Source organism: Pyrgilauda ruficollis, unplaced genomic scaffold (genome assembly GCF_017590135.1).
Source record: "Pyrgilauda ruficollis isolate IOZ18807 unplaced genomic scaffold, ASM1759013v1 scaffold204, whole genome shotgun sequence".
Classification (NCBI taxonomy): Eukaryota; Metazoa; Chordata; class Aves; order Passeriformes; family Passeridae; genus Pyrgilauda; species Pyrgilauda ruficollis.
The window spans coordinates 861,819-889,239 of NW_024519652.1; the positions used below are offsets into that span (position 1 = coordinate 861,819).

The window sequence follows — 27,421 nt, forward strand, 5'->3', positions numbered from 1 at the left end:
TTCAGTAACAGACATCTGTGGCATGAGATGACAAAGTGTGAGTTACCACCATGGCAAAAATTCTGCTGTGAGCTCATTTCCCACCTGATAGACCTGCAGATGCCTAATTGATTTATTCACTTCTTTTAATTACAGGTGATGATTTCTTCTGACATGAGAAAGCCAGTCAAGGATCACAGGTCTGACATGCGAGGAGTGAAATGTTGCTGAAAACAGTGTATGTATAGACCATTTCTTCCTTTTTACTAGTTTTTCACCAAGCAGAAAGACTCATGACATCAGCAAGGGAGCAAGAAATAGAGTCATTACAGAGTGGTATTGAAATGCTCAAATTTTTCTTCAGTCAGAACATCCGTGCCTTGTTGGCATCATCAGAAACTGGAAATAAAAATAAAATTCCTTAAAAAGAATGAGAGTAGACGGTTTCTTTACATATCAAGTGAAGCCAAATTCTGGCATTGGAGAGCAGTGGGATTTGTGCCACCAGCCTGTCTGCATGTTAGCCTAAAGACACCCACCACTCATCACTGCACTGCAGAGATGTTTTACTCCATCAGCTTTTATGAGGTGACAATAACACAAACCACTGTTAAACTACGAAAGGTCTTTTTCTGCCTGCTCATAACGGGGGGACAGAAGGAGGCAACAAGACCAAACCCATTACAGCAAAGCAAAATAGCTGAAGAGAACAAAATACCTCCAATTTTGCTCTTATAGCACATGATGCTTTTCTCTTCCAGTTCCCCAGGACTGCTCACAGACATGTCAGAGGCAGTTGCCCCCTGGGGATTGACTGAGTGGGGAAAAAAAGAGGATTTGGAGAAAGACTGTGGTGTTACTGACATATTTTCCCCTAGGAAAGTGACAGAGTCCCACTATGTTTGTGTAGGATTTTTTGGCTGATTTTAGTATTTTGCATGGTGTTGGGATGCTCAAGAATGATCTGAAAGACATCAGAAGCTCTGCTGCCTTCTGTTCCTGGAGCAGCATCCTTCTCCAACATCACTTTTTCTAATCAGTACACAGGGCTGGATGACCACTAAAATAAAACAAAACAAAAAATCCCCCCCAAAACCCCAAGCAAACAAACAAAATAAACAAACAACAAAAAACCCAAACAAAAAAACCCCAAACAAACAAAACCAAACAAAAAACCCCAAACAATAACAAACAAAAAAGCAAATAAGGGAGCCTAGGCTATGTTAAAAACCCCCCTGCACAGCAATTCCTCTCCATGTGCAGGAGCCAGAAGCCAACCACCCACGACATGAGAGGTATGAGTCATGTTTGTTATTAAGCTCCTCAGGGGCACTAGGAAATTTTACCAATGAGAGTGATTGCTGATTAAAAAAAATAAAATAGCAATGGTGACTCTTCCTTTCTCCAAGTGTTCTGTTTCATTATCTTGACTGTGTCTTGGCTAATTCTGCTCAACATTAAGAGGCTGGAGAGGCAGGGAATAAAGAAACTTATCTATCCCTATGCCAGTGAGTGCCTCAAAACATGTTCTTTTCCCATCCTTGGGAGGAAAATCAGAATTGTTTTCCAAGCAGAAGTGTGAAACAATGATCTAACATTTTGCTGTTGCACCAGTAACTTCAGCATTTATTTCATACTATTGTTAATGCTTGTTTATAATATAAGGATATATTTATGTAGGAAGTAAAGTAGATGAAAGCACAAAACATAAATATTTCTGTATATCTGCATACAAAAGAAAATATGTACAGCCACAGATAGTGGTTCTCTGCTGTGTCAGGGCAGAGCCACGTGAAGGACTGACATGTTCCCATTCCTTCCTGCTGTGAATAGCTGCTGACTTCCATGGATGTACTCCCTACAGCTGGGACTGCTCCACTCTCTGCAGTTTCCTGAGGTTGGACCAATAGTCTTGTGGGGGAAGAATCCAGTGGCATATTTCCCCAAGGATTTGATGGGTCAGTGTGGAAGAATGTCAGTGACTAAGAGTATCACACCCACAGGGCAAAGAGATAGAGAGCAGGATCTTGTTTTTTTTCTTTACTCTCCCACTGGACTTGGATTTCACTTTGTTATTTTATCCTAAAGGCTCCACTGCTGGCTTGTGGACCCCATAAAGTCCTTCTCAGCCTACCCTACTCTCACTGCCTCCAGGATTCCAGGGGATTTTTTTCATGGCTGAATTTTGTCCAGCCTGGACAAATCAAGGATATATTTTCCTTCAGCAATCAGCTCAAAGTCACAGACCTGTGTAAAAGAAAGATTTAAATTAGTTGCTCATTGCAGGGGATTGACCTGAAATCTTTTCACTTTTTTATCACTCAGAGTGGATGATTCCTTGCTGAAAATTAAGTCTTTGGCAACAAAGGCAGTTATTGCTGAAAAGTTGTAGCATTTTCCCTTGTGGGATGATCCTAATGGAGACTCAGTACCTGTGCTAGAAGGCACAGGCAGGTGTGAGCCTTAAGTTACTGTCAAACAAATGGTACCTTTTTTCCCCCCAGGGAAAGTTTCTATATTTATTCCTCAGAATACTAAGGCACTTGACGTCTGGACATCATTGGCAACCATAGGAAATATTTTGGAAGAAGATACCATCCCAAATGAAGTTTTGTCTTCTCAGAGAGCATTTTATTGGTGAGGAGAAACATTTGTAGGTTTGTTGCTTTTTGGGAGGTTTCTTTACGTTGTTATTTTTACTGGTGTGATTGTTGCTTTTCCTCCTACCATCTCTCCTCAAGTCTGTGTCTTTACAAAATAAATGATGTCTAGTCGAGGAAATGTCTTCTCTGAACAGTGCTGGGGTGCTGCTGCTGTCTTAGCTCCCAGGTGTGCAGAGGAGAGTTTTCATTTGCACACATACCTCTCGACACTTCTCTCACACTTTTTACAGGTCACGTAGCAGCACCAGTGATATTTGCAGTGGCAACGCTCCACCACTTTGTCCATGTAGGGGTTGTAGCCTCTGCCACAGCACATCAAGTCACAGCTGTCACTCCCATTGGAAGTCTTGTTGCATTGTCTGGAAGAAGGAAAATGCTGTGAGCAAGTGCAAATTTCTGCTGGGTTTCCCAAACCACTGCTGTGTGGCATTGCTGGGCCTGACAGCTCTGCAAGGCACAGGGTGAAGCCAGCACAGCGAGCACCCAGCCAACAGCCCCCTATGCCTGCAAGGGTGCAGGGGAAGCCCTGGGCTGCAATCGCATCACCTGCTATGACACCCAAAATTACATTAAACTCCTGTTCTGACTCTCAGTTTGGGCCTGGCAGCATCCAGGCTGCTTGTCCGCTGGGCCAGCCTGCTCCCATCCGAGCAGACAAGCAGAGCTATTGGAAAACCTCCACAAGAAGAATAAATCATTCCAAACAATCAGCGTTCCCAGGCAGGCTCCAAAACTGTCTGAAAGGGGCTGGAAGAAGATGACACCCTAAAGAACAAACTCTGGTATTTGTCTACCACTGCCTAACCTGAATAGGGCAAAGGAGGAACCCTACAGCCAAACAGTATTTGAACAGTCTCCATGCCAAGGATCCCAGGCTGGGAAGAATCCTGAGCAGGCTGTTACAGCCACTGTGCAGCACTGATCCTATCAGGGAAATCACAATCAGTACTAGCAGGGCTGGACTGTGCACCTTTTTCCCTTTGATTTTCTCCTAACACGTCATGAGCAGCTGGGTGGTTGGCCCCACAACACCTTGAGTCCTGACCCAGGAACAGGAAGTGTGGCAGGAGCGCAGGGTAGGATGACAAGTCACCAAGTGTCACACAGACTTTCACAGCTTGTTTTGCTTCTGCTTTTAATTAAAGACAGACTCAGTGGGATAAATCAGCTATTGCGCTGGGTGCCCTCATTTTGTCTGCTTGCCAGTGAATGGTTTGAGGTTTTCAGAAGTAACTCCTTAACTGAGGAATATCTTTCATTGATCCATTGATTATCATTTCATATCTGTCCTCAAAAAACATCTATCCCATTTCCTAAAATACTCCAATATTCACTGGACATGAAAGTGCACCAGACACTGCATTTTGAATGCAATGAACCATGTCCTAGAGACACCATTTTTCCACAGACTGTAAAGACTACCTAGGATGGAAGTGTTCCTGTTTGATCAGATGCTTGCACTTTTTTGGTGTGTACCCAACACCATGGGGCTGTGAACTTGATGGCGTTTTCAAACTACTGTAAGAAAGGTGGTTTATTGAGTGGGTAATTGCTGCCATCTCTCCTAAATCTTATTCTGTGTGGCTATTTTGTGACAGAAACACTCTAAGGCTGCTTTGGGGCAGGAAGAGGAGAGAGGAGCATAAGTTGGACCCTTAAGCTAAGCAACTGTTAAGAGATGAAAACAAATCTGTGACAATTATAGGAATTGCTCATGAGGTAATGCTTTAGAAGAAGTTATGGGATTAGTGAAGTGTTGAGATTTTCTTCTTGCTCTTCTTTAAGTTCAGTGTTTAAAGGTCCCCAAACTCACTCTCATTCAGGAATGTGTGTAAATATTTAAAAATCTTTTAAAGCCACTACTGAAGCTGAAGTGTGCAGCCACACTGAATGTGTTTGCCTAAAGCTGAACCAAAAGCTTTGGTAGTGCCCCTGTAAACTGGGGCCCCTCCACAAGAAATCTCCAAATGACTCCTCATAAATGTGGAGTATTAATGTATTAATAAATGCATTAAGTATTCAGAGCAAAGGTTCAAATATATAGGTGTGTTGACATTAGAAGAGGGGAGGGCATTTGTGAACCTTACTCAGCTTTGCTAGTGGATGGAAATGTTGTTTCCTGGAGGTTCACCTAGGGAGGATGGGGAATCTGCAGAAGTGTGGTGAGGGATGCGCAGTGCATCCATGTCACCTCATGCTGGGAGCTCACTGAAATGGCCAAGAAAAGGAATACGGGTCCACTCTGACTCCAGCTCACCACTGAGGACATTCACTCCCCAAATATACAAAGCACACAGCAGTGATATTTAGCCCCTTCAAAAGGAAAGCAAAACTCTTCTACCTGCTGTACTGGGACCTGGGATTCTCTCTTTCCCTCCATCCACTCCTGTGGTTTGCCAAAAAAAAAAAAAAAAAAAAAAAAAAAAAAAAAAAAAAAAAAAAAAAAAAAAAAAAAAAAAAAAAAAAAAAAAAAAAAAAAAAACCCCACCAAAAAAAAAAAAAAAAAAAAAAAAAAAAAGGAAAAAGAAAAAGAAAAAGAAAAAAGAAAAAAAAGTGACTCTAGTAGAAGATATGCCTTCCCATATACCTTCCCCAATGCCCACAGTCTGAAACAAAGAAAGGAAAAAAGAAAAATCTTATTAAATAAATCCTCAAACTTCCCTCAGTTTGGTATCAGGAAATGGGGGCATTCAAAATGGGTGGGTTGAATAGCCAAAACAAAGTTTTGACCCTCTCATAAACCTGTGTGGGCTTTTAGAAAAATTTACTGACAACGCTACTAAGCAGAGATTTTGTTTTCTGTTTAAAAGCATAGGCTTGGATATGAGTTAGATTCATTTTTCATTAAACAAGATGAAGCAGTTTCTCAGCCAGTGGGGGAAGACAAAGAACTCCAAAGACCAGTTTACCCACAGAAGCGGCCCTGAACATCAGCTTTCAGAGCCTATAGTTGTGATCTCACCAGGCTCCCCGCTCATGGGTTAAGTTCAATCTCATTTGTTTTGGGCCTAGTCCAACACAATTACAGCAGCTCAGAGAAATGCCCTCTCCTGAGCCTTGGAGAGAAAACACGAAGGCAGATGACTGCATCGTAACACAGCACTGTAACCTCTAGAAGCACTTGGAAGACTGTTGAGAAATTATGCTTCAGCCATAATCCCAATCAAAGTTCTGGCTCAAGAACAGGCTTTTACCATTGTCACAGTGTTTATTTCTTCTTTAGTAAGGGAGAAGGTCAGCAGTGTTGTCTAGACAAATCCCACTCAGTATTCCTGTCCAAAATGTCCCCTTTCCAGCCCTCATTTGCAGAAACACTGCAATACACCATACGGCCTCATCATGGGGGTGGCTCCTCAGCAGAGGTGAAGGACACCCCAGAACTTCTAAGAGTCTTCCCCCAGATGAGTAGGGATTTTAATTTTAAAAGGGGCAGATCATATAATTATTTTGGTTGGAAAAGACCTCTAAGATTGATGAAATCCAACTTAGCAATGTCACACAACTTCATTGTGAATCCCTATTTACTCTGTCCCATCAGCTGATAGAAGGATACATTTTTTTTGTTTGGTTGTACAGCTGGCACCTGGGATCCAAATTGAGACCAACTCTGTACTGCCACCTACGATTATGACATATAATGACAGGGATGAGATACCCGCTGGAACCTCACTCCATCAGTCCTATTGATAAGGACTTCTTAATGAGGATATTTAAAAAGTCATTCTGGGACACAGCAACTGCCTTCCTGGGCCAGTGCATCTCCCAGTGGATGAGGGAGATGCTGTTACAAGAGTAAAACATAAATCTAAGCACTTTCTGTAGTTCTTTTTCTCATACACTGCCAGCACCTGGGCTGTTGCATTAGGGATGATAGAAGGGATGTTCCTTCCTTAACATCTCATCCCCTTGGCTGTGTGATTCCCTCAGCCCTTTCTGACCACAGGGAAACAATCTGCCTTCATGAACTCCGGCAGTCTCAAATCCCAGAACACAGTACTGCAGTGTAATGCTTTTTTTCTCTTTTAAATCAAATTCCTATTTATTTCTTTGGTGCCCCTTGCTCTAGTAATGTCAAATAATGCAGCAGCATATAAAAGAAAGAAAGAGAAAAATAATTCAAATCCCTCAGGAGATATATAACACAATAGACATTCCTAAAAATATATCAAGGTCACAGCTTTATGTAAAATTTTGAGGGCAGAATCTTATCTACTTTTAAATTGCATTCTCATCCACAAGGAATGACTGGAGACTGACACTAAACAACTGTACGAGAAAGAGTTATCAGCATATGTCAGTGAGGAGATGTTAAGAGAGATCCTGGAATTAGCCTGTATTTTCATTAATGAGAAGTTGAGAGTGAGCTTAAAAATTTGGGGATAATGCTAGGGAAGAAGGAGTTGAGGATATTTTGTGACAGTGGATTAAATTGCAAAGTAAGCAACATACTTCGAGAAAGATCCAGCTAAATGTGGAATGTTTCCAGGGGAGCCAGAGGAGTAGCTCAGAAAAATAGAAAACAATGAAGGAACCGATTTAGAGAAGTATGTTAAAAGAGATGTCTTCCCCTCTATAAAAGACTATTGCTACAAGGGGAGAGAAAAAATGTTATTTATATGCTAAGGAAAGAGGACAAGAAATTATTAGTTTTATGTTAGATTATGTTTAGTTAAATTTCGATTAAGAAAATCCTAGCACTGAGGATAGTAAAACCCTGGATCAGGTTGTTTAGGGAAACTGCTTTTAAGACCGGAGTAGAGAAACGTCTTCAGTAACAGCCTAGGTGGTGTCAGCTCAGTCTTGCTCCTGAAAAGATCAAGGTCCATGGAAAATAATTCCCAGACCAAATTTTCTCTAACTCAAATGCCATTTGGTTGCAGAGGGACTAAATATGTTTAAGAGAGCTAGATTCATTATCCATTGCAATTTTACTGTGTGAAATTATTGTTTTTACAAATAAATTAATTATTCACAAACCTCTTTAGGAAACTTTATGATCAAATCCAGGTCTCTCAAAGTAGAAAGAATTCAATCTTCCCCACACATTAACTAAGATAACAAAAAAACATATAGCTGGCCAGCTACTTACTGAAATGGGCACCAGCTGCAAGCATGTTGCCCTGGGAAAGAATGACTAACACCTAAATAAGGTGGGAGGAACAGAAAGCGAATGTTTTTCTGACTTTCATAAAATCATAGAACAGTTTGGATTGGAAGGAACCTTAAAGGCCATCTAGTCCACCTGCCCCCCTGCTACGTACAAAGGCATCTTTAGCTAGAGCAGGTTTCCTCCAGTTCTCCTGGGACACTCACAAAAGTATTATTTGCTATTTCTTATTCAGAATTTGTCAGATCTCATTAAAAAAATGGTACTGCATCTGATAACTGTTCCAAAACTGACTATCACTGAACACATTATAACTCACTCAAAGCTCATCTTATCCTGTGCCCTCACTAACAGAAAGTAAAAGAAGCTGTAACAAAAAACAAACATCAAATGCTGTTGTCTACCCATAACTACTACTCTTCCCCAGCTTCATATGAGTGCTTCAGCCAAAAAATTTAATTGCCTACATAAACAAAGAATCACAGAGTGGTTTGGGTTGGGAGGGAACCTTGGAGATCATAGCATCATGGAATAGAATCACTAAGGTCAGGAAAAGCCTCCAAGATCATAAAGTCCAACCCTGGGCTCAATATCACCAAGTCCACTAAACCATATCACAAAGTGCCATCTTCACTCATTTTTTAAACACTTCCAAGGCCAGTGACTTCCCTCGGAAGCCTGTTTCAATGCTGAATGAATTATCACTGAAGAAAATCTTTTTAATCTCCCTCAGCCACTTGAAGCCATTTCCTTGTCCTATTGCTGGTTTCCTGGGAGAAGAGACCAACCACGGCCTGATTACAATCTCCTTTCAGGGATTTGTAGAGTGTGATAATGTCTCCCCTGAGCCTCCTCTTCTCCAGACTCAACAATGTCAGTACTCTCAGTCACTCCTTGTATGACTTACATTCCAGACCTCTCAAACAGCCCTTCTCTGGACATATTCCAGCACCTCAAAGTCTGCCTTGGAGTAAGGACAATAACACTAACAATGTACTAGCCTCACCTGTGCTTGGTACAGGGTGACAATGTAGTTCAAGATCAGCCTGTTCCAACCCACATGCCATGAGTAGGGACACTTTCCACTGGTTGTCCCAAGCCCCATCCAGTATGGCCTGGAACACATGCAGGGATGGGGCAGCCACAACTTCTCTAAACAATCGGTTCCAGTGAACAGCCTCACAGGGAAGAATTTCTTCCCAATATCCCACCTAACTCTGTTCTCTAGCAGTGGGAAGACATTCTCCCTTGTCCTGTCAGTCCAGGTATTTGTCCAAAGTCCCTCTCCAGTTCTCTTGGAGCCCCTAAAGGCACTGGAAGGGGCTTTAAGGTCTCCCCAGACCTTCTCTTCCACAGGCTGAACAATCCCCATACACAATACAAAGCATATTTTGGGGTAGCAGGAAAGAAGTGGTATCAAGGGCTGCCACTAAACACTGAGCAGCAGATGCATGCTCAGCCAACTTCATGTATGTTCATATCCAAGAAAGCATACCAGCCTAAGACATTTGTGACTAATATTTAATATTGGAGTAAAGAAAGGATATGTGGGAAAGGAGCAGCCATCAGAGAGTGGCCACATTTCTTGACACAGTGACCCAGCTGAGGAGTGGTGACTGATCAACCCAGCTAGGCTGCAGCACATAGTTTGTTGCAGCCTGATTTCTGCAGCCTAAGAGAACGCCTTCCCACATTTGGCTTGATTCCAAGACTGCTCTGGGAAAAATCAGTAATAAACAGCTCTGTTACCTCTGCAAGGTTTCAGGGGCTGGATGCTTTTGCATGCATGGTAGAATTTCTCTTTCCTTGGATTCATTAAGGAGACTTAAATAGCCTTTGAAACATGATACATTGCACCCTGCTTATAAAGAAGATTCATATTTTTGCTTCTTTTCTCACAAAAGAGAATTCAATTTTATAATCTGATATTATTTTTCATTTACTCAAAGCTGGTATTGATTTTTTCAGGCAGGAGCAACTGAACTACTTCATTAAAAGATGAAAAAGTGCTTTTGTCCAAGAAATCTCTGAGAAGGGGAATATTTACATTTCTTTCCCGGTGGTTGAATTGTTGTATTGAAAGTTTTATTTGCAGCTTCTTTAGACTTTTCTCCAGACCATTTTTAATTGGTTATGAAAGCCTGATGGTGGTATATAAGCAGAGTTTGGCTGGAGTCAGTGTGGCAGTAAGTCTTGTTTGCGGGAGACTTGGATACTGGTTGCAAAAACCAGCTCCTTGATCAGCTTTTCAGCACTTCAAAGAGGCCTCAAACCTCAGGTTTGAGTTTAGTTCCGTGACTTTGAAATCTGGACATACCCTGAGCACTTGGAGGCATGCAGATTTCCAAACTATTTCTAAATTTCAACAAGCTAAGAATGTCCAAAGTGTCTTAGAAAATGTTTCAGGCTTGTTGTGAAGAAGGCTTTGAAATCCTTTCAGGAAAGAGCTCTAAGCTTTTGAGTAATCAGGGGCTCATTTTCTGAGTGGATTTTCATATAGTTCATCTACAAAGTAATTCCTTTGCCTGCCTGAAAAACACACAGTAAGTCTACATAACATGATCCCTCACATTAGAGGGATCCCCAATTAGATTATCCTTTCCACCCACCTGGCAGTGCAGGATTGTTTCCTACAGCATACAGAGAACTCCAACACATCCAAGATGTTGCAACTTAACCATCAACCTCCGTTCTGTTTCCAGCATGCTATGAGCAAGAACCAGACCTTGGGGGGAGGGAGGAGGAAAAGGACTTCCCCTGGATATGCTGCAAAACTGCTCATTTTTTGTCACAAAAATGCATCAATATGAATATTTTAATCAAGGGACAGGAAAAGGGGGTGTTAGTGGCATAGTCCCCCCTCCAAATCCCTTTGGAGGCAGAAAGCAGGGCTGGAAAATACTGAAGATGCCCAGATCAAAGTCTCCTGAGCTGTGGACATAGAGGACTGCACTACACAGCCCAGGCATGGACTGACCTCTGTACTCAGAAAAAGGCCAGAAGGGATACGGAAGGTGGCTGAAGACAGAGTAGACCAAATGAGGGACCGTAACAAAAAAAACACCAAAACAAACACCTTTTTTACTTCATTGGCATGACTGTCCTTAAAAACTAGACTACTTGGAAACAGTGGGACCTACCTTCAGAAAATTTTTATGTACATAAAGATAAAATGTTCAAATGCCTCCAGGACATGACTCATTAAATAAAAACATGCTTGAGCTATTACCATGTGAGTATTTTTACATCATTCTGCAGCATAAACCACATTTTGCCATGCCCTCTCTCTAACAGAATTCCTTTTGTGCTCCTTCTACCTTATCCCTGTAATTAGACATTATCTCTGCAGCCCTGTGGCAGGCTGGAGTAGAGGCACCACATTTAAAATGCATTTAGGTGCCCTCTTCATGACAGAAAAATTGCAAAGAGAAAAAGGCATCCATAGGAGGAGGAGACTAGGGAAGATCTCCCTTTCCTTGCTCCCCCCACAAAGCATGGACCAATCTTCAAACACACTGTTTGTATTTTACATTTATTTCCTCTAGTAATTTAGTTCAGGAAAGGAGTTGCTATGGCTTGTATAACACATGCCAATTTTGAAACACCTTCTCAAGAGGCTGCAGATGGACTGTAATGAAAACAAGCCCAATCACACATGACCTTAAAACTTGGCCTGAGTGATGCCTGAAGCTCAGCACAGGACTATCTCACCCTCCTTCCCTCCCATGGCCATCACCATCTTGCACATCTGAGAATGAGGAGTATTTTTTGACAAGTTCCTTTTGAAAGTCATCCCCCTCCACCTTAATATCTTGGTCTTCTAAATCCTCACTCAATCTCACTTCCTGTGGACCCTTGGCTGCCAGGTTTACAACCATGGCTGTCATCCAGCTCGGAATAAACAGATGCCTGCAATACACATTTTCCTTTCCTCAGAAGGAAAAAAAAAATCATTCAGGACCTTGACATATTTTTCATCCCTAGATGGGATAAAAAGTTGAAATCTGCTGTAAAATAAGATTAGATGAAGAATTCACACCTCCCTGTCCTTTGAAAGGATTTCAGCTCATGGAAAATGTTTTACTTGGCAAATCTGTAATGAATTCAATTAACAGGTTTTTAATTAAATCTGTAATGAATTTAATTAACAGGTCAATTTGTTTTGACACAACCTGTTCTTTTAATGCAATTCCTATAAAACTAATTTCCAAATAATCTTCACCAATTTTTTTCCTTGCAAAACAGAAAGGCAGAACAAAGAGGTCATTTTCAAGGCACAAATATATCAAAATCCATGCAAATTCACAAAAACTTCACTTCCACTAAGATGACATTTTCTTTCAGAAACCTATTTCAATACATGCTTTTTCCTAGCTATTCTCAGTGACTTATAGACATCTTCACTTGATAATTAATGCTCCACCACTGAATTGGTGACAAAGATCAGCCTGGTGTTCCCACCACAGAGCTGTCAGATACGTGCCGTTGTAGAGCAGTCCAGGCATCGATGTCAAGAGGATACAGGACATTAACTGTCATAAAGCTCAGGGGACAAAAAAGACAGTATTATCTCATTCAGCTGTCTTCTCTACTGATCAGTTCCAGGTACATGCTGATGCAGAATCACAGACTCATGTAGGCTGTAAAAGCCCTCTAAAATCATCAAGTCCACAGCACTGCCAAGCCCACCACTAACCCATGTCCCCAGCTGCCACAATCCCACATGCATATACAGTTTATCTTGTCTGCATTTGGGTCATTTCATTTCAGCAAAATCTTCTCTCCATTGAACCATAATGGTCCAAATACAAGGATGTCCACTACATTAAAAGGAAGGCATCCCAAAATAGGCCAGGCACATACTCCTTGCCACTTGCCTGAGTCTCCACTGTGAAATAACAGAAAGCACAAAGAACGATTATGAGAGCTATCTAAAGAAAGGAAAACCAGAAAGAGAGGCTGAAATCCAGCCATTGCAGCCACCTAATAAAAATTAGGAAAATTATGGAAACACACACTTTTTTGGCTGTTGATGGTTCAGCTCTAGAGAGATCAGATGGGTCTGCCCACCTAGAGATTCTCAGATTGTTGAAATGTTGAATTAGTTTGTCTTGGAGGAAATGAAACAGATGGTGGGAAGAGAAAGGCATGTGTGCTACCTGTGAAAGGGGATAGTATGCTGCCCAGTGGAGGCTGCACTTGACCATAATGACCTTAAATCCCCAATATTAATGCAATAAAGAAATTCCTCTGCAGAGTCATAAGCAATACAAACACACCTGGACCTTTAATATGCAGTAGAAGAAAAAAACTTAAATATCATCTTTGCAGTTTTGGGGTGGTTTTTTTTAAAGACAATTTAGGAATGCTAGTTCTAACTGGGTTAACATTTGCCTAATTAGGGGAGCCTTAGAGTAACAACTCTTCTAATCAGCAGTGACTGCAAGAAATTACTGAGACTCAACAGAGTATAAAGCAGCTACTTGGTTCTTACAAGTTCCCATGGAGGTAAGCTGCCCAGGGAATTTTGAAATGTATCTTGTGCCTGATTTTGTAATGGAAAATGTGTCAGCAAGCCCATCATTAATAGGGCTAGGAATTGGTAAACCATACTGTATGTTAGAGATGTCCTTTACTGTATGCTTTTAACATACAGTATGGTAAACCATACTGTATGTTAGAGAGGTGCATGTATATGTCACCTCCTTGATTGTCCCTTATTCATACATGTTCCCCTCTTGCCCTTTCCTCTTTGGGGTCAGAGTACAGTGAGTACAGTCCTCACCTGTCCTGGGTCCCATGTGACCCCACTTTTTCATTCTTCATGCAGAAATCAGGTGAGCTCTGCAGGTAAATCAGCTCTGTCTCTTTAACTGGCCTGATATCAATATCCTTTGGCACAAGGTATTTGCGTGTGCCCATGGGCCGGTGAACAACCTTGGTGGCAGACAAATATTTGGTTTTGAGGTCCAATGCAATGTCTCGCAGTTCTTGAAGGCCTTTCCAACAGGTCTTGATAGAGCATGACCCAGAAACTCCATGGCACTTACATTTCATTTCAAGAGAGGCTTTCAAGACCTGCAAAAAGGAATGCAGGAGTTAGGAAATGCCCTTCTCTTACAGCCAAACATCCCACAAGCTTGCTAGTGAAGGAACTTCCTTAGCAGGAACTGCTATAGAAAAGTACTACTGTTCTCAATTCTACACAGGCAGTCTAGAGTAGCTACTTTGAAAGCAAATGAGATCCTACAGCTCTTTGGTGATCACTATCAGTCCAGGACTACTTTCACAAGGACTCCTTTGCAGCCAGAAGACAGAAGAGTATTTTGAATTTTGATTAGATATCTGTATTGGGCTGCATTTCCACCCTCTAAATTCCTAAGGAGATGAATATAAAAGCATTCCATAAATAGATAATTAACATCAATTTCAACCTCCAGCAGCTTTGGGCTTCGGTAAGAGAGATGTCATGACTTTGTTGAATTCAGTGCACTCTCACCCTGCCTTTCTGCTGGTCATAGGGCCAAAATAGCCTTTTACTTTGATTCTGCACTATTCTCATTTCATTGGGACATGGCAGGATGCTGCCAGGAAGGGCTGAATGCACCAGCAATGTCCCAAACAAAAATTTGCCCTTTGCAATTGAAACAAAAAATCAAGACATTGCAAAACTAAAATAAATTAAAAAAAAAAAACTCAAACCCAAAGAAAACAAACCAAATAGTGTGGGAATACTAGGGAAAGAAAAAAAAGAGCCAGAGAGGGAAACTTCAGCATGGCTGTGCTCTGCAAAGGTGGACTCAGCCTGTAGCTACACAGCAAGCTCCCAATGAGCTCAGCATGCTCCAAGTTTGTCTGCACAGGCAGCCCTGGAAAGACCAAGCTGTGCAGTAGGAGCAGTCCATGGAACCACTGGAGCCTCAGAGATGGGTGCAGGGGTCAGTTTTATAGCCCACCCCATTTCTTCAACTGTATGGACAGCTGCTATAGGGATTTGCACATCAGTGCACACCAGGCACTGCACATGGTAAATATTATCTCTCCACTGGATGCAAGCTGTTAAAAGCAGCTTGTGCCAGACATGAGAATAATCACTAGCACAGCAGTTTAAAAAGGAAAAAAATCTTCCCTCCTGCCTGCAGGTGATGGCTGGAGGCAACTGCTGCTGGATGCATGTGGCAGATGATAATCCTCCACATTCACACAGCACTTCACCCCACAATGCCCTTGGCAGAGCACGATGGGACCATCCCCACCACACCTCCTGGGGCAGGCAGAGCCAGAGCCAACACTGACTGTGCAACAGGTGGCAATGAGACATCCCACCCACGGTTAAAGTGGGCTAATAATGGCATTTGGGACTCCCCGAGTCACAGGGTGAGTTATACAGCTACAATTTTCAGCAGGCCAAAGGACTTCAGAGCAATCTTAGAGAAACCTGCTCCTTTCTCTAGCTGATAGAGACAGTGAACTTCACCAAGTGACCAACACTACAGATGATTGTACAAGTACAATAACTCTTGTGGATTTGTTACCTGTCTCCCTACTTCACTGTTGTGCAGATGCATCAGTTTATTGGCTTGTGATCCTGATTTTTTCATCTTCATGGGAGCATCTGAAAATTTGGACCCCATGATAAGACCATAGTTGAGGTTGTCTGCACATCCTCCCCATCGATACCCAGGTCCAGGTGTCTCACCTGGGATGGGACCACAGGAACAGCCAGGGAGGTCCCCGGTGGTGCAGGCTCTGGCAATGGTGTGGCTGATGGCAGCAGCAGAGAGGGCATATACAAATGCTGACTCCCTTGTGCCTGAAAGAGACAAGAATTCCAGCTCAGCTTCCTGGGCCAGATAAATGTTCACCAAAAAGAGATTCACACAGTCTGTGTCCCACAGAGCAGCCAACACACCAACTCACTGCAGCTAAGATGTCCTATGGCACCACTAATTTGCAGCACATCTAAGTGAACTCTTCAATGTAAGACAATATCCCAGCAGGGCAAGGACTCATATGGATTTAGGCATCTTGTTCATTGTGGTGTGATTTGCTCTTGGAGCATGTGTTGGAGCATGACTTCCAGTGGGATGAGCAGACCAGAACGGTGGTCTGCTTTGTAAGAGTTATGGTAGACAAGGTCTTGGATCCAAGAGCCTCTGGGCAAGACTGGCACCATAATGATGAATGTGGCCTCAGAGAGCAGGACAAGTGGGCTTTGTAGTCCCTCCATGGCCTCTCAGGAGCAAGACCCTTCCTATCTCCAGCACACACACACACACACACACACACACACACGGGCTGACTCTACTGACTCCAGTCCCAGCTGAGCCAGCAGTGCTGTTTTACCTCTGTCTAAGTCCAGCAGGTAGTTAGGAGCCAGCTCTATTGAAGAGCAGTTCCACCGCATGTCTGAAAAAGTTTTACGGCAGGTCTTTATCACTTCCCGTGCTGCCTGAATAATGGTCTGCATTAGCTCCAGGTTGCTGCGGCACAGCTGCACCTGAGAAACCACCAGGCCTTCAAGCTGCTTGCAGTGCTGGGTTTGATTCAGGGCCAAAGCAAAAGAAGTCTTGGACAGAGCTCTGAGGAGAAAAGGACATGCAAAAAAGCATTAAAACATTGTCTACATTCACCTGACTTAATTAAAGCTTTCTGTAAATAGGTGCTTAGATAAAGCTGGTGAGAAAGATGAGCAACTATGATGAGTGATTTATCTCATATAAAGCAGGTGTTTAAAGCTGGTGGGAAGAAACACCCTTTAGCAGTGTGCAATTCTCTCCATTATTGACGGAAGGCTGCACAAAGCTCCAGGGGTATATTGCAAGTCAACCGGATGTGTAAATCCTATGGGGAAGGTTGTTTGCTGAAGAATGAAGAGCACAGACCTCCCAACAGAGTAAACAATGACCCATCAGTTCCATGATAAAAGAAATCTGGATCCTCCAAGACTGTGGCATTTGGGAAAGAAAGCAACATTGGTGTTATCAGTAATTTGTATTCAGCATCTGTCTCACACACTCTCAAAGGATTATGCTAAATGTCATGTAATTAATTATGGAGAAAATCCCCTGTAAGGCCTAGGGAAAAATCATCAAATTTGCAAAACATATGCTTTCACTTAGAGTTAATGCCAAGGGCCTCTACTGATTTAATCACTGTTGCAGATAGATAAGTCTGTTTCTCTAGTCTCCAAAAACCATAGTGCAAAAGCTCAGCGGGAGTATGTGCAGAGAGAGTACCACAGTCAAATCTGAGAAGGGATCCATGAATACCAGCAGATATGTTACCAAGGAAGAGAAGAACAACATCCCACAGTGGTGGTTCTTCTACTGTCCAATTGCCAACTTTTCCAGGTTAAAAAAGAACAAATGCTGACATGCATCTTACAGGGCTGCACTCTTCTTCCCTGAGCACCCACAATGATCAGCAGAAGCCAAGTGTGTAACTCTCTTTGCATCTTTTTGGCTTTCTTAGGGTAGTCATAAAAGTTATTCATTCCCATAAAACAACTTTCTAGCAGGCTGAATCAATAATCTGATGGCATCTAATCATGGCAAAACAACTTTAACACATATTTCCTTCTGTGCTTGTTAAATGTATTGGCTTTCATCCCAAGCCATCTTGGTTAGTTTGGCTTACTAGCAAACACATTGTGGGGTGCATTTCACTTTATTACTGTAACATCCACATTCTTCAGAAGTTAAATGAGATGGAAACAGAGCTAAAATTGAACCCTAATGAAAACTGGAGGTATTAAATCCTTGCTGGGGATGAATAGGCCTACACTGACAAATTCCCAGGTGACTGGGAGTTTGGCATTTCTGGCACTAGATAAACAGTGGCAAACTTGGAAGGGAAACCGCCGTTCTGAAAGCTATATAAATATATACTTCATACACATATTTAACAGGTCCATTAAACACACTGCAAGCAGAAGTCATTGCTAGTGAATTTCAAGAGACAGGAAAAAGCGGTGGACTTGAAGGAAAAAGCGGTGGAGTTGGACTCAATGATCATAGAGGTCTTTTCCAACCTAAATAATTCTATGATTTAATAATCAGAAATTCTGTCCTGCAGTTAATCTCATTCCCATCCACACTGGTGTTCATACAATGTTCCTTGTTTGGAGAGGGGTCCCTCCAGAAGGCAACTCATCCTGCCTCAGATGTGAACCTGAGCTGGTGGAGAAAAAACTTATTGGGGATATATTGGGTGTTCAGGTATCTCAGAGAGATCATGTCCTTGAAGGTAATTACATGAGTCTCTGAATAGTATGACTGTCCCCTGACTGCAAACCTCTATACCGTGGACCTCACAGTAGTCCTTCAGGATCCTTCTTTAGCTCATGGAAAGCAAAAAGCCACATCTAGGAAGCAGTTAGCCTTTTGTGCTTTTGAGACCTATAGTAAGATACCATCATGACTTATTAGTGCTCATTTTCTGCTCTGTATAGGAAACCCAGATACTGAGCAGGGACACAGACATCTGAATGGTATAAGCACAGAGTTTGAATGAGGTATGAGCACTTGACACCAGGAATCTGTGAAAAGTTATCCCAGAAAGCCTATCAGCAGCTCCCAGGAATGAGCTAAAACACAAATCAGGCAAGAGGCCAAAGCAGCTCATCAGTATTAGAGTATAAATGATAAAAACTCCAGCACAGCACGTCCCAGCAGGAAGTGAAACAGGCAGGGTGTGGCAGGAGCAGTGAGAGAACTTCACACCTGAGCTTCAGGCAAATGAGGAACATTCCAAGTGTCTGAGAGAGGCTGTACTACGAGGCAGCAGCTCAGTTTTCTAATCAGGGTGGCACTTGAGAGGCCTTGGAATGTTGGCTGTTCCTCCAGAAGGATGCATATATCTCCTAGGTCCTACACTACATTTTCTGATCCTTTATAGAAGTCTTCAGCCTCTTTAAAGGACCTGGAAGGCTACATTGAGGTACCCCTATCTCACTGTTACAGACAAGTCATGAATAGCACATCTACAGGTAGGGATGAAAGCAGAATTCAGACTGAAACTCATCCTCAGTGTGAAAAAACAGGATGTGATGCAAGGAGACTGTTTTATTACAGATGGCTTGAAGTGATCACCCTAAGAGAAGCAGTTTTATAGTGTAACAAGAAAACCATTTACTTCATGGAACAGGAAAAATACCTTCTGATTGGTGAGAACTCAGTAAATGGCAGCAATGGCTGTTTCTCATAGAATGAGCTGAGCTCCAGGAAGCCTACAAGAATAAAAGTGCAAGATGCAGGAAGGTGTTTTCTGAGCATCTCCCAGGCCTAAACTTCATGTCTTTGCTTATGAGAACCTATGATTGGAAACATCTTCAAGTATCGGGAGGGAAAATTAAAAGGTAATGGAGATGGAAAAGAAAACTCAGTTACTGTAGTCACTTGCTGAGACTGAAAAGTGCATTTATAAATCACAGATCAGGAATTTGAGAAGCCTGTTAGGTAATCTATTCCATGCCCTGACAACCTAGGTTTGCCCAGTCTCTGTCCTACATTTAGGATTATCTTCTTCACTCCATGTCACTCTAAACCCTCCCTGTGGAAAGGCAGCACCCCTCTCTGCTTTCTAAATTCTGGCAGCATCAGGGGATGGATACCCACTGCCTGCAATGACATTATTGGGAAACAATATCCATTTGTGGAAAGAAAAACCTCCCCCAGGAGAGGCTTGTCCATGGTAGGATTTGGTGGTGGGTCTCTGGCCTGTCTTCACGCAGCCTCTACTGATCATCAGCACTGGGAGGGAAACTGGAGCCAATGGGGCACAACCATTAAAAATTAAAACCACATTAAAAACCACATTAAAAACCACAGCCTTAAAATCCAACCCTCAAGGGCATAATTAGAAGAACATCCTTCATGCCTCAACCTGGGAAAAAAATCCCTGACAAACATCTTTCTGTGGATTCACACTCTTCATCTGAAAAGGGGATTTTGCCTGCTTGCTGTTTTTCACTGTCTCCTCCTGATAACATTCTCACTTAATTCTCCTGCCCCATCCTTCATTCTCCAGAAAACCAAGGGGTGGTTGTTTCATGTTTTTTAAAAAGATACCTATTTGATCCATCCCTTTAAATAAACAGGGCCTAAACCAAACATCTTCTGATCTATATATAACACAGCAGGTCCTTCAATTGAAGTTCTGGATACTGACAGAAAACCATGAACATAATTACAGAGGAAATATGCATAGATGGATCATGACATTGGAAAACATTAGTGCTCTGCAGTGTTAGGTCCTTTGAGAGGTATGGGCCCATTCCTGCATGTCTGGGCCCCCTGAGAAGACTATTCATAGAAAGTGCAGGTTAGGAAGAAGCACCTTCAGATGCTAGCAGATATCAATGAAAGTCATATATTATTTGGTTTACAAGGTACCCTGTGAGTAGGACACTGCTCCTGGTCAAGCCAAAGGGAGAAAAACTCCTTCAAATGAGCAGCAAAACGTTGGTGTCCTTTAAAACACTTTTGAAGGGTGGAAGAATCTCTCTGAAGGCATCTCCCCACCCTCCCTTGTGTGACATTATCTGCGAAAGTCTCACAAAGGGACTTCAACTCCAAATTACCAGCTTTGCTTTCTGAAAAGGCATTTTTTAATGCCCATTCCTGAACTCCTTAATCTTGCAGGGATGTGGGTGACACAAAAAGATTTAGACAAAATTACATGGCTGTGGAGAGTGAAGTATGTGGTAAAAGTTAAAAAAGAGAGGCAGAGATTGAGGGTTCTTTTTGTATTTGATGTCATTTAAGGTTTTTAATCTTCAGAAGCCTCATTTTCTCAGGTTTTCATCTGGAAAAGGCTTGCAGAAGTGTTACAATAATGTTGCCTAAACTCCTGGTAGTCAAAGGCAGTCCATGGCCCTGCCACCCTGCCCTGCATCAGTTCCAATCTGGGGACCACAAGTCCTGGGAAAGACACCACATCCCCTGGTAAATGCTTCCCCTGGTTCTGCAAGGGCTTTTCAAACAGACAAGTAGGATTTATGTGATTTAAAGAAAAAAAAGAAAGAAAGAAGAGGAAGAGGGAGAGAAGTGTGTGTAGGGGGGAACCAACTCTGAAAAGCTTAAAATAAGAGCTGTTTTCAGATATGGTGCCAAATTCAGTGCTGGCAGCAGTGGGCACAAGGCTGTTGACTTCATGCCCAAGCTTGAATGAAGTCAATCCCAGCAGTGAGTTGGCTCACTGAGTGCCAAGGAAGGCCATGGAGCTTTGTCAACTTTTCCTGAGCTGCCTATGGAGCGAAGAGCAAATTTCAAAGGCATGGTACTCCCCTTTCCTCACCCCCAGCCTACTCCCCTCCTGCCATCCCCATCCTGCAGTTCTTTCACAGCAGCTCATCTAGCAGTCCCTTGCCAGGCAGTCTCCTCACAGGCGCCCGTGTCTCCACATCCCAGCTCCCTCCCACACTTATTGGAGGAGAGAAGCAGGAGCTGCCAGGAAGCACAAAATCTTTCCATTTTCTCCCCTGCTTTTTGCTGGCTGCAGAAGGGCTGCTCAAGGTTGGTGGGCTGGGGGACATCCTATGATCACCAAAAGGCATGACTGAGCTACCTTTTGCATCTGAAGGGCTGCAATTTAACCATAGGAATTGTGCAGCAATAGCTGGGAATGAAGCTCAGCTGGGGATTGCTCCAGAGCACATGAGACATAATTGGGTCACCACAATGGGGACAGGCAGAGACTTCCTGAAGTGACCAAGCTCCACCTAAAAATGATGGTATTCCTAAAGCCAGCACTTGTCATCCTGGGCAAATTCTGCAAGCCATGAAAAAAAAAAAAAAAACACCAGCAAAAAACCCCAACCAACCAACCAACCAAACAAAACCAACCAATCAAAACAAACAAAAAATCAAAAAAAACAACAACAATAACAAAAAGAAAAAAAAGACACAAAACCCCCCTCCAAAACAAAACCAAAGCAAACCAGCACAAATCACTTGCTGTGTTTGGCGTATTTACAACCACATTGAAGGAGACATTCGATACACAGGGACAGAGGAGATGCCAATCCCTCTGTCAAGGCAGAAGCGCCTCACAAGCTACTCTGTGCCTGGACATCCCAACACCTCACACCTTTGGGGCATGCACATCTGGCTGCAGCTCCCTCTAATGCTCATCTGTTTTTCAGTTCTACCCAAATAAGTTGCTCCAGCACTTGCTTGGTCAAAGCCAAACTCTCCTGGGAAAGCTAAATGGATTGCAAAAGCAGATGGGGAAGGTGATAGAATTACTAGATGCATTGGCCCTAAGGCATATCTCATGGAAACCAATGGCTGCCTCACCCTCCCAGACACTGTGACAAAACCACGCTGGGCACCACAAAATGATGTAACCTCCCCACATACCTTCTTTGCCCTAAGGATGAGAAAATGTTTGCAAAAATAAGATGCAGGGTCTCATATACATTGATCAGAAAGGCTGTATCTCCACAACAGTCCTGATCCAGCAAAGATCTGGAACCATACTCTGGAGCCATACTCTGGCTTTACATCTGAGTAGCTCTCTGGAGCTTAGATAAAAGAGCACATGATATGAAATTTCTCCAGCAAGAGAAATATATACAAGAGCAAGAGCATGTGTACAAGATGCTGACTGTCCGCACACCATGCTGGATGTTTGGTGGGGCCCAGCACCAACTTCCAACAGAACTCACAAAAATAAGCCAAGCAAAATAAAATAAAATAAATAATTTCTTTTTTTACCTTCTCTCTGCTTTTACTAATTTTCAGGGCATATTTGTGTTACTGAGAAGTCCTAAATGGCTGAAACCTGTGCTTTTCTTCTGCCCCTCCCCCTGCAATTACATCACACACTGAATAAAAATTAAATTTCCTATCACCTTTCTTATCAGTCACTCCCTCATCTCTAGGCTGGTGAAACCCACCTCCTTATCTCTCCCTTCCCCTCCTAAATCCTCTTTGAAGCTCGCCTCTGGCACCATGTGTATAAAAATGATGCAGCAGGCGGACCAGTGAGAAAACGCCACAACTGACAACATCACATAGGACTTTCCTCCTTCTTCATCCCGTTATTTTTCCCCACCTCTCTGTTCATGAGCAAGAGAAGGAAGGAGCAGATTTCAATTGTACAGCACCCAGAGCTGGGATAAGCAGGTCTGAGGTATTACTCAGTGTTTGGTACTCTGTTTGCCAAGAACTTATCCATGCAATTTCTCAGGGCAATCCCTGAGCCCCAAGAAAAAAAGAGTGATGGGGAGTGAGAAAAATTGCTTGTGTTTCCATAGAAAAATAAGGGTGGGGAAATGAGGAAAAACAGCAAACAAAAGAAAAATCAAACATAATTTTGTGAATTTCCAGCTGCCAGCATCCCAGTTGCAAAGTGCTGTGGATAGAGAGAGCAGGTCTCTGCCAGGTTTTAAACAGGTGTGAGGGGAGCTCAGTAGTGCATCTGCATGCGATTCATGCTTCAAATACCACTTTAATCCCAGCTTTCATCTTTCCCACTCACTTTTTATCAAAAAAGTGGGGATATGTCTGCTGGGAAGTAGAGAAGCAGCAACTGTGGTGTCTTGCCTCCAATTGCTTCTCCCCCCACTCATCCCCAGAAGCAACCCTTGCAGCTTAACCACTTAGCAGCCAAAAGGCTGCTTTTGACAGCAAAGCTATTAGGGACCTTTCCCTGCCTCCCAGCATTTTTCATGTCTATGGCTTGTCACCATACTATCAGGTTCCTTCTAGAGCTCATCCCACCCCTGCCCTTCGAAGGAACCCAAGCCCTTCACTCATGATTAAGTATCTTGACTAAGTGGGACACCAATGCCAATCATATGGACAAGTCCCTCCAGTCAGTCATGGTTCTACACATAAAAGCCCTGCTGAATCAGGGTGCCACAAAACAGCTTTGTTTCTGTGCTGCATAGAAATAAACATTGCAAAGGAGTCCCATGAACATGTTGCTAAATGTCCTTCAGAAAGGAGATGCCTGCCTTTCCTGGTGCTGGATATAGGCAGAGCTGAGAGCCCAAATACTGGAGGAAGTTGGCAGAAAGAAACAGCTGGGTTATGTAATTGAGCTCTTACTGACTACTACAAGGTGTAAATCGAAGGCAGTGAAGAGCAAACCAGATCCTTACTCTTCTCTACTTCCAAGATGGTCCTTAGAGTATGGAGACAGCAGAAGAAAGATTATGGAATGGTTTGGGTTGGAAGGAACTTTAAAAATCATCTAGTTCCTATCTTCCTGCCATAGGCAAGCATGCCACCTTGAAAGATGCCCTAGAGCAGGTGACTATTCCTCCCACCTGACCATATGCATTTAAACACCTATGGAGAGATTCAATATGTTTCTCTTTATGGATATAAAAGGCAGACGTGTGGTTTCTAGCATCTCCCTGCAGTACACAGCCTCACCAGAGGCTATCACATTTCTGTTGGATGTCTCTGTTTGGAGAAGATGAATCGCCATCTGGAAGATCCTCTCTTCCCTGACTGCATGATGGGGAGTAAAAACACTGGCTCCAGTGGGATACCTTAATTTTCAGATATACAAATTTAAGCCTTTATAAAAAGGTGGCATTAGTAGAGCTTCAAGTGGCAATGATTGGAACAGCAGAGTGGCAATTAGACATAGCATGAAGTCTGTGGCAGGAGGAGCAGCAAAACAGGAACCTCTTGTCCAAGTTTCACCACCTATCCCAAAGATTCTTGCTTCAACGCACTACAGAGTCTTCCTGACATTGTATATTATTTTGCCTTTTTTCCTACCAAAGATGTTTGAGGCAAACCCGTGTTCCCTTACTTATTTTGTGCCCAGCTCCAAACCCAAGTAGAACAGACAGATCACTTATCAAGGTTGTGAAACCAGACTGGCTTTGGAGTGGCCTGTTTGTTTATTTTGCAGCAAGCAACTAACTGATTGCTTGTTTAAGCAAAGAAATGAGATGGTGATGTTTTCACTTTGCAGTACATTGCCTCCAAGGAAACTCAGTCCTGACTTGATTGCAGTCCCTGGTATTTCTTCACCCTCCTCCCCCCTCCTCACCTCATTTTTAACACCCTTCACAAAATCCAAAGGTTAAAAGGTCCAGAAAAACACCATGTTATCTGTCAAGCATCCCTTGTGGTTGGAGATGGGCAGCATTATCTCAGCTGCCATCCCTACTGCTCTCAGCTCCTACTCAGCACAACCAGTGGTCCTGGTGGGAGAGTTTCCCCATTAGCAGGAGCTAATGCTAGAAGCTTCATTAAGTGGTTCATGTGAGCATTCAAGTGTGTGCCTTTCCCTTGGTATCAATGAGGAGAAAAAAACCCAAATGAGCCTAAATCATGCATATTTTAGAATGAAGATGGAGACATTGTTAGCATAAGCCCCTAGTACACACACTTGAAATCAATTAATGCCTGGAGAATTGCAGTGCTTGCCGCTCTTTAAACAGTTTACAGCATGCCTCAAGCAGCAGTTGTACAAACAGGTAAGAGACCAGCAATTTCTACAAAAACATTAAAAATGCAGAGATAGAGCCAGATACTTACATCCATTTTATCCCATAGCAAAGCCCTGTCTGCAGAATCAACAACAGAAAACCAGCTAAGAAAAATCGCGGACTTGGCCTCATTTTTTCCCCTTTCTCCTGCTAGCCAAAGGAAATCAGCTTCTCCAAAGAAGTTTTTTTTTTAAAAAAAAAAGGAGTTTTCTTAATATTTTGTGCAATGTATTTTCCTTCAGTTTGGGTATTGCTCGTTCTTGAAGATGAAGAGCCTGAAAGGAGAAAGAGAAAAAGCCCGAGTTACGGTTAACTCTGAAGTTTAGCGAGTCACTGCAAGAGAGAAATCTATTATCCAAATTGCAAAGGAGTGGCTTATGAATCAGGAAAAGGTTTGGATTACCCCTTCTCAGTCCTCTCCCTTGCCAAGCCTTGATACAACCTTTCGAGTCAACAGACAGACAAACCGTATGGGTTGAATTACACAGAGTTATGGTCTGATTGTGTGTTTCCATTTAACCCTGCACATGGCAAGACTTCATTTGCTGCTTCACTTCAGTGGGTTCTTTTTTCTTCCCCTCTCCAAAAAGTTTGTGCAACTGCTTAGGAGGAAGAAGGAAAAAAAAAAAGATAGATCTTTAGATTAGCTCAAATCTTCAGCTATTCATCTCTCCAGATTTCTTTTTCCTATCTCTATCTGCAGAGAAGACAAATAATAAAAACTGCATTTCCCTACTTAATGCAGGTGCCCTTGCCCTGCAGATGTTTCCCTCTGATCTGTTACAATAAATGTGTTTTGCTCTTTACATTTTGCTTTTCTTCTCACCTCATTAACTCTGCCTCTCACTTCTTCCAAGTCCTTGGCACCTGGAGCTCACAGAAAAGGCTGCAACTTTGTAAACATAAAATCCCATTTTTGTCTCAAGGGAGCAGCCTGGAGGAGACAGAAACGCTCTCAAGGATACCCCTACATCCCTTTTATTTTTGTTGGTTTTTTTTCTTATTCAGGCCAAACAGACAAACAAACCAGATGCAGGACTTAAATCCTTAGAGAAGTCCTCTCTGTCTCCAGGGCATGGCTTGCTTATTTTAGCAGCAGTATTAATAGCAGGAAATGGATTTCCCTTCAGTTATTCACGTCAGACACTGCTCCAGGCTGCTTTTTGTGGTCTTTGCAGTGGTTTCCCATCCCATGAGAAAGACAACAGTAAAATAAACAGAAAAACCTGCCCACCACATTGCATCTCTGGAGTCTCACAACTCATTGCACAGCACACTAGCATACCCAAACTGTAACTGTTCATCCCCCCATAACACCCCCTCAAAGAGGTTTGGGAAGGGACTGGGAATGGTTGGAGCAGTCAGCTTCACTTTGGGAAACCTCTTACCCTGAAAAAAGGGTATCCTACCTGATCTCCAGCTCTGGATTTGCCCAGCTGCAGCTTTCTGCCTAAATATTCCCATTTGGGGAACAATTGGGTTGGGGGGAATGAATATTTCTGAGTGTTTTCTCTGCCATCTGCAGCATATTTTTCTATTCAGGCTGCTTTTTGGCTGTCCCAACCCCAATGCCTGGTGTAAAGGGTTTCTAGAGAAGTGCTGTTATTACAAAGGATTTTAATAACCTCTAGGGGCAAGTTCCTGGCTCCCTTGAAGTCCAAGACAAAACTGACTGCCTACGAGGGAGGCAGGATTTCATTGCCATGGATTGTTTTTCTTTAATGCCCACTTGGATTTGGGTTTGATGCATCCCTTGAAAGCAGTGCTCCCAGGAGCATCCAGGCATACATGCTTCTTGTTTCAGAGTATTTCTGTATCTTTTACTGTTTGGGAGCCCTTTTCTTCCCACTGCTCTACAAGCACACTGGAAACCTTCAGCCCTTAATCCTGCCCATGCCTTTCAGTGTCTATTTAGATATTTCAGACCCCTTATCTCACCCCTGTGAACTGCTGGACTACACAAGAATTGGGTGTAAAATGTCTCAGATGATCTAAAACACTCTCACTGACCAGCCAACACCATTCTCTACTCTTCCCCCCGCCTTGAAAATGCCACAGTTTGGGGTTTTTTCGATCACTGGAATGGAACGGAAATTATCTAATTCCTCCATACCTACCCAAAGAACTGCAAGCTTTGCATGCAATTGCACCCCTTTTATTTGGAGAAGTAATAATGCATTTTTCCACTCAGTCCAACACAGATTACATTTT

The 27,421-nt window shown here is 42.7% G+C and overlaps 1 protein-coding gene across 1 annotated transcript; it reads right to left on the reverse strand.

Moving 5' to 3' along the window:
* Positions 1–1,821: 1,821 nt before the first annotated feature.
* WNT11 (Wnt family member 11) lies at positions 1,822–25,342 on the reverse strand. Its single transcript, XM_041467287.1, has 5 exons — positions 25,260–25,342; positions 16,096–16,331; positions 15,285–15,562; positions 13,535–13,827; positions 1,822–3,001 (listed from the first exon to the last, which is right to left on the reverse strand). Exons 1-5 carry the CDS (start codon positions 25,340–25,342, stop codon positions 2,827–2,829), a joined length of 1,065 nt encoding a protein of 354 aa, XP_041323221.1. The 3' UTR covers positions 1,822–2,826.
* Positions 25,343–27,421: the final 2,079 nt, after the last annotated feature.